This window comes from Branchiostoma belcheri, unplaced genomic scaffold (genome assembly GCF_001625305.1).
Source record: "Branchiostoma belcheri isolate BF01 breed outbred unplaced genomic scaffold, Haploidv18h27 scaffold196, whole genome shotgun sequence".
NCBI classification, from domain to species: Eukaryota; Metazoa; Chordata; class Leptocardii; order Amphioxiformes; family Branchiostomatidae; genus Branchiostoma; species Branchiostoma belcheri.
Genome location: NW_017803446.1, coordinates 238,659 through 246,640, shown reverse-complemented (window position 1 = coordinate 246,640; position 7,982 = coordinate 238,659). Strand labels below are relative to the sequence as shown.

General features: G+C 37.9%; 1 protein-coding gene across 1 annotated transcript in view; it reads right to left on the bottom strand.

Moving 5' to 3' along the window:
- Window positions 1–6,156: 6,156 nt before the first annotated feature.
- Window positions 6,157–7,982, bottom strand: part of LOC109468220 — a 5,055-nt gene continuing 3,229 nt past the window's right edge. Inside the window, exons 3-5 of the mRNA XM_019766475.1 lie at window positions 7,338–7,794; window positions 6,958–6,994; window positions 6,157–6,475 (exon numbers count right to left, since the gene is read on the bottom strand). Of these exons, the coding sequence (XP_019622034.1) occupies window positions 6,985–6,994; window positions 7,338–7,794 (467 nt within the window). The 3' untranslated portion in view covers window positions 6,157–6,475; window positions 6,958–6,984. The remainder of the gene's footprint in view (window positions 6,476–6,957; window positions 6,995–7,337; window positions 7,795–7,982) is intronic.

The window sequence follows — 7,982 nt, the reverse complement described above, 5'->3', positions numbered from 1 at the left end:
ATATTCAAGGTCACTCAAGGATACGACAGTAGCTTCGCTACATGTTACATACCCACCAAAAATAATAGCGGACATGTACTGTCCAGGATACTGTTTGTATCTATAGAAAAGTGTTGTTTTTTATCTGTTGCAATGCACGGAGGTAGAAAGGCTTGTTTTGCCGCTTTATAGTAAATGACCGCAGGTGACCCCCGAAATAGAACGCGGGTTCGATTCGAATTCCCCAGATCGAACACGATCGAACACAGTTCGGGTTCTATGACATGTGGGAACTTTTCAGCCCAGATTTTACCACCGTGAAATGGAAATGAAGGTTTACTTTTCTTTCCCTTGCTTTTTCCAAAATTTGTCTAACCACAAAAACAGCATCAACTGTACCCCGCCCGCTTCTAAAGCCGAACTGGGATTCCTTGAAGTGAGCTTCTGTTCTTTCCCTCATCCTGTCTAGTAGGATCCTAAGGAAAACTTTCCCGGGGATGGACAGTAGTGCAATGGCCCGATAATTACCGGGGTCAAACTTGCTTCCTTTCTTATAAACGGGGACAACCAACATTTTTGACCATTCTCTAGGTGGTATCTCTTCATTACACAGCACAGTACAACAATCACATAAAAACGTTTACCTGGCATACATGACGTATTGACCCAAAACGTGACGTGTTGACCCCAGAACGTGACGTTTTTTTAAGTCCGTATTTTTAACACAGAAAATGATGCCATAGCACGTCTCGCAAGGAAACTGAACAATTAACCATCTTAATATATACATATATACATACTCCCAAGGATAAAAATTAACAATTAGCCATCTTAATATATAATATATACATTTAATGTGTACTTTCAGGGCTCGAAATTAACATTTGGGAATAGGTGCTCTGGTGCACCCAACCTAAAAAAATGGGTGCACAAAAAATTTTTTTGGGTGCATCATATAAGATAAGAAAAATGTCTACAATTTTAAATAGACACAAAAGATAACATCTTCATTACAGAACAGTTGGGCTCTTGTAGTATTGAAAAGTATGACGAGAATGGAGTCTATCTGTCCAGTTTTGGCAGGCCAGGTACGCAGTGGAGCAGGGAATATTATAATAAGTACCCCTCAGGAATCTGTGTGGACAGTTTGGGGTGTGTGATTGTGGCTGATACTGTGAACAGCCGGGTGGAGATGTTCACAGCTGAGGGAGAGCACATCCGCACCATAGCTTATACTAATCGACCCGGGCAAGCTGCTACAGGTGGGGAGGGGCAGCTTGTGGTGGAACATGTTTTGTCAGAATCGCTTAGTAACCATCGTTTCCAAATATTAGGGACATGTCAATTTATTGCAGTGGTTCTTAGACATTCTCTAGTTTATAAATAATTGTTTTATTGCAAATTCATGCCCGAGGGCTAATTCCAGGAACAGAAAAAAAGGTTTAAAAACAGACAATTAGTACACATAGAAACTACTGATAACTACTAAGAAACTACTAGTAAAAGCTACTGGGCTTGACTTCTTTTTTGAAGACAGTGGAAGACAAAGGATCTCACTTTTATATATAAATGCAGCAAGAGGACAAGATGAACAGCTAATCCCACCCCTATAGCTTAAGCAGCCCGCTAAAAGGTACATCTGAGAGTAGCCTGTGCTTACAGAATGCCTTACTGGCTGCAACTGTCGGGTGGACTGGTCACTAGGAGTGTGATCTAGTCTGGCTAGGTCCTCTAGACGCTTGATGGCGACTATAATCTTAAGTCATAACATCTGACATTCTTTCTTCATTGGGAAGAGGAAATTTAATGAATTTTTGCCCACAACTGATTATTTTAATATTCATTCCCTCTTATATAGCTACACTATGTAATTTCAGGGCTTGAAATTAACATTTGGGAATAGGTGCTCTAGAGCAGAAAAAAGTTTAGGTGCACCATGTATATAAGATAAAGTAAGAAGAATGTTTAACTCAGCAAAAACTTAGCAAGGTCTACAATATCAAATCGACAGTTTGTAACTGTAGACACAAAAGGGAACATCGTCATTACAGAACTGTCAGGCTCTTGTACATATGACTTGTATAAATTGACACTGGAATATATATATAGTTCAGGAGTTCAAATCCCGGCTACTGTTGCTCACTCATCATGCACAGGACTGGAAAGAGTTGCAGGTGTTAGAATGCGACGTGAAGCCGTGCTTCATTGTTCATTGTTCTTTGGTCCAAAAGAGTTACGAGCATTTCCCCGGTTCAATGAACCTGTAAATACTGTACATAGTATATGTCTTCTCTGTCACGACCAGTGGAAGAATTAGTTTTTACTGGATCAAGATGATCATTTTGCATTTCTAGTGGCCTATCAGGCCATTATCAAGCAAGTACAAATAATTCATTTTTTAGACTGGTTTATTGTTGTTGAACAAATAAATCCCAGGACCCACTGGCAGCCTAGATACATTCGGCTGAATTGTTGGGTCTGGTTACAAGATACAATTATAATTACAATTACAAATGCAACACACAGCTGTTCACACAAATAGGGATAAAATGTAACCATTGTTTAAAATCTTAAATAAACCATACTAGTATTACAAATATTCAAATATCTTATAATTCATGCAGCATAACTACAAAAACTTTCATCAACTGTGAGCCATTAATTAGCCAGTGATTTGGTGTATTAATTACAACTGCATTTGCTTCTATACTGTGGTACTACATTGTACATGTGTATATACGATTAAAAAGACCCTTAAGGTGTCCTCCCTGGCTAATTTGGCATTTTAAACTTTCCATCGTTTTGTTCCAAAGAAATTTAGAAAGAAGTCTAGTTGTACTGAATATTGATACCTGAGTACAGAAGGGTTATGAATATGATTTTATGGACCATATGGATGACGTCATCATAATTTATTGTCCCAAATATAATTATCTATAAAGTTATAATACAGCACTTTAGTACAAATAACTGCAGTATGATTTTCATGTGTATAATGGGCAAGGCTACAAATGTACGTTTGCACAAATCGATATCTACTAATTACCCGTAGTTATTAGAGAATAACTCGCTTTTAATTAGGCTATTATGTTATTCTTTAGTAACTACAAGTAATTATATTGGTAGATTACTACAATTTGTGCAAACGTATGTTTAAGCTTTGACCATTATGCACATGAAAATCATACTTTTATTGCATTTATCCATACCAAAGGGCGTATTACAGCTTTAAAGATAATTATATTTGGGGCAAAAAAATATGATGACGTCATTCATATGGTACATAAACTAATATTCATAACCCTTTTGTACCCAGGTATCAATGTTCAGTACAAATACAGTACTTTCTATAAATTTCTTTGTGATAAAACAGTGGAAAGTTTAAAATGCCAAATTAGCTAGTGAGGACATCTTAATGGCCTGTACAGTCAGTGACACTATCACACCTTCAGTATCTTCTACTTACAGCAGATGATTAAGAAAATAAAGGTGTATTTGTATATATTTATTCAGGGGTGGCAGAAATACTGCAATTGACTATAAGTTGTTGCTCTGTCAGACGTTTATCTAACTGTATAGTAAGTCAACCTTTGTGTTCTGAAAGTTAATTTTCAAGAGAACTCAGTAAAAACAAAACATAACGTGTACTATGTTACATTAAGTGTGGTGGAATGAAAATTCTTAATTTTCTAATTATTTTGTATCTAGCTGACATTTTTAAGAGCATGACTTCATCAAGGCCACCACACAACAGTCAACTCTTCATTTGGACGCAGATTTTAACTTTTTCAAAGTTCTATGTCTTCATTTTCCTTGCACTTCAAATTCCCAAATTCTAATATCAGAGCGATTTCTTCCTAATTACATAAAGATTTTTAAATATCGTCCCAGAAGAACTGGGGTGTGCAGTGTTTAAAGTATTCCTTGACTTTTTCATTGTGTATTGTTGACTACAGGATATTATAGAAATACCAGAGCTGTATTTGCATACATATAATTTAACATTATATACATGCATATAGTACAAGTTGTTTGTTTTTGACTCGATTTTTTCACTTCAAAACAAGACAACTGTTTATCCCCATCATAACATGCAATGTCATGTTTCCAATATGGCCCAGTATGTACAGGACAAAACGTTATATTCAGTGTGGTGGAATAAAAATTGTTGTTGTACATGTTTTGTTTCAGTTGAACTTCTTGCTTAAAGAGAGTTTCGTGATGTCATTTTAGGAGAGTGACCACACAACAGTCACAATAGTAGGCTCTGGGTAAACTTTTGATAAATTTTGGATTTTTTTTATTCATTCTTTCATTTTCAAACAATTACATAGACCTTTTTTTAAATGATATCAATCTACAATCATAGAGACCTAAAAGGAGTCCAGGAATCTTTACGTGAGACACCTTATTGAAACCAATAGGTAGAAACTTTTTAAACAGTTTTTTTGTCTAGTTGTTTTTAGTGTGTTAGTTTATAACTATTTAAAAATAGTTATGAGGTGGTGGAACGTACTTTCTAGCTTTTGTTAACGGTTGGACAGGAAAGTTTCAGGATAATGACTTGTATGAGGGTTCATGGCGATAATTTGTTAATCATGACCGTTGAAACTTTGGGAGCTGATCGAATCTGTGGTCACAAACTGGATGCTATGTTTAGTACATCTTGCTGTCAACAAGAGCCCTACTTATCACCCGCCCGTAACGGGTCACTTGACAAACAGAGGGTCCTTCAAAGTGAATATGAGTGACATGATCCGGGTACGTGTTCTTTTTAAATGGTAAGGCCAAAGCAAGTAATATTTATGGATGACATCAGCGCGCGCATTAATTTTCGGCTGATTTTTAGGGGAAAAACAAGAAATTTTGTTGCCTTCTGACAGTGGTCAACATGCCGAAAATGGGCAAAGATGTCTGTTACCATGCCGGAAGGTGGATGGCAGATAACTATGAAGAGAGGAGACAAGTAAAGACTCCTATTTAATGTTTTGTTTGTTACTTTGATGCAGTGACATGTGATGCTGCCTGTGTATATGTTATGTTCCCACTGAATCAAAACAATTTGCACCATGATTGAGTCCAAATTTTACCATGTAGGAACCTTGTTTTTTTCGGCAGGTCTTGTTTTTTCGCCCGCTTGCATTAAATTTGGAGTCTGCGGAGGATAAAATTTACTTGTTGTGGCCTAAATAGAGTGACTGCAATTGTAGCAAAACCAAAAAAAGTACATCTTCCCTACTGGTTGACTGGTTTACGGCTGTTCTTATCACTTATTAAACTTCCGTTGATAGAATTGATAGAATAAATGATTTGAAAAAACCTGGCCACCCAATTTTACCCCCTCCCTCGGTAAGTATAAAGTTTTTGTATCTAGCTCCACTACAAGTTAGGCCACAGCAAGTAAATTTTATGAATGATATCCTCCGCAGACTCCAAATCTAATGCGAGCGGGCGAAACAAAAAAACGGGCCAAAAAAAACAAGGTTCCAACATTTTAACATTTTGACTCAACCATTGTACAAATGCTTTTGATTCAGTGGAAACATCACATGTACACAGCCAGTATCACATATCACTGCAAAGTAAGAAGCAAAACATTAAATCAGAGCCTTTTCTTGTCTCCTTTCTTCATAGTTATCTTCCATCCACCTTCCGGCATGGCAGCAGACATCTTTGCACATTTTTGGCATGTTGACCACTGTCAGAAGGCAACAAAATTTCTTTTTTTTCCAAAATCAGGCGAAAATTAATGCGCGCGCTGATGTCATCCATAAAAATTACTTGCTGTGGCTTTTGTGAAAATGTCTCGTTTACGACTGCCATAACGTTTGTAGGGAACTAACAAATAAGTAAGCATTAAAGAGATCGCATTTGCACCTTTTAGTTATTTATTTTATTGACAGTTTGCATCAGTCTGTTACATATTGGTAAAATATCCAATTATTCATAATACTCAAATTGATTGTAATTTCCATAGGAAACAGACGGTATCTTAAAGTTTGTGTTCCTTACATGTTCAATTATAGTAGTCTCTTGCTTTCATTTACTTTTAAATAGTCGTATCGTGTTCTACAGAAAACACACAAATATGTATGTCTGAACAAATATATATATATATATATATGGTATATATATAGGTATCAGTAAATATCAGTACCAGAATTATACAAGTGCTGAGCTCACAACACCCTCGTCCAGTCACGTGACCCGTGTTGACCTTTTAACCTCCTGGTCACGTGACTATCCTTAGCTGATGAAGAAAGATGGCGGATGTCATTTGGACGCTTCAGCGCTTTATTCTTAAGTCGTGTTTGATACTTTTTTAACAATTCATAGTTTTTGTTTCTTTTTTAAAGATGCCTAAAGAGTTTAAACTACCTATAATAAACCTACACTGCTTCATTACTACCTATAGTGTTAGCAATCCGCTACAAAGACTAAGTCTACCGGTCTCGCTTTACGCCTTTCAATACTCAGAGGTAGCTGGGTTTCCGTGCTGGAATAAAACAGAACAAAGTGTTATTAATTAAATCTAAAAATAAACATAGCATACCCACAGCTTACCGGTACTACGTCATTATTATCATTATTATCATTATTATTATTATTATTATTAGTAGTAGTAGTAGTAGTAGTAGTAGTAGTAGTAGTAGTAGTAGTACTAGTAGTAGTATCAGCATTATTGCCGAGACGTCTAACATCAACATGACATCACCATGCAGGTGTCCGTCGCCATTATTGTAGTGAATCATAGCTCAAGCGTTTTCAGACATTTTAAGAATTTTTTGACACTTAGAAATCTTACTAAGTGTACAGGTCAAAACAAATGATTCCAAAAGAATACTAGCAAAATCTCAATCTATTTTCGGACACAAATATGGCTGTCAGAATTTGCCTGCTTCATGCCTGTTTTGATAACTGAGTTCAAACGGTCTATGGTTAAACTTAGCTTGCAAATAACATTTGAAGGCTTCATACCTTTTAAGTCATCCGGGACACAGATCGTTAGTTTTCCCTGAAAGAAAATATGAAAAGCAATAACTCTTGTTAATAAAGAAACTTGAATGTGTATAAGCAACGTTTTGTGTTTGTGTTTTTTGTGTGTATGCTATGTTTGTGTGTGTGTGTGTGTGTGTGTGTGCGTGTGCGTGTAAATGTGTGTGTGTGTGTGTGTGTGTGTGTGTGTGTGTGTGTGTGTGTGTGTCCCCTAAAAGTCTCATAAGACGAGCAATAGTTATATATTTAGATATAGGGACGGCTGGTACACAGTTGGTAATGTCTACTTCAAATATCGCTGTTCTAAAATGTGCTGAGGATATTTTCAAAAATTCGCAACATTTAAAGAATGATCCACTTACGATCTTTTACCCGACATGCTGTAACCAATGCTTATCCGCTTGCCGAAGTGTCTGCCGTATCCTGCATTCAGTCTATTCTTCAGCGCCCGTCCGAAGATCGCGCCGTAGGCACCAGAGTTGTCGTACCCAGATGAGTCCATGCTGTCGTCGCCCAGGCCCCACTTCTTCTGGACGGTATTTTTACCGGTGTCGCGTCCAAAAATACCAGCGTAGGTACCAGAGTTGTCGTACCCTGACGAGCCCGAGCTGTCGTCGCCCAGGCCCCACTTCTTCTGGACGGTATTTTTACCGGTGTCGCGTCCAAAAATACCAGCGTAGGTACCAGAGTTGTCGTACCCTGACGAGCCCGAGCTGTCGTCGCCCAGACCCCACTTTCTTCTGGACGGTTTTTTTACCGGTGTCGCGTCCAAAAATACCAGCGTAGGTACCAGAGTCGTCGTACCCTGACGAGCCCGAGCTGTCGTCGCCCAGACCCCACTTCTTTTGAACCGCCTTTTTACCAGTCCACTTCTTCTCCGCTGTATTTTTACCGGTGTCTCGTCCAAAGATCGCGCCAAAGGCACCAGAGTTGTCGTACCCTGATGAGTCCATGCTGTCGTCGCCTAGACCCCACTTCTTCTGGACGGCCTTTTTACCCGGTCTATA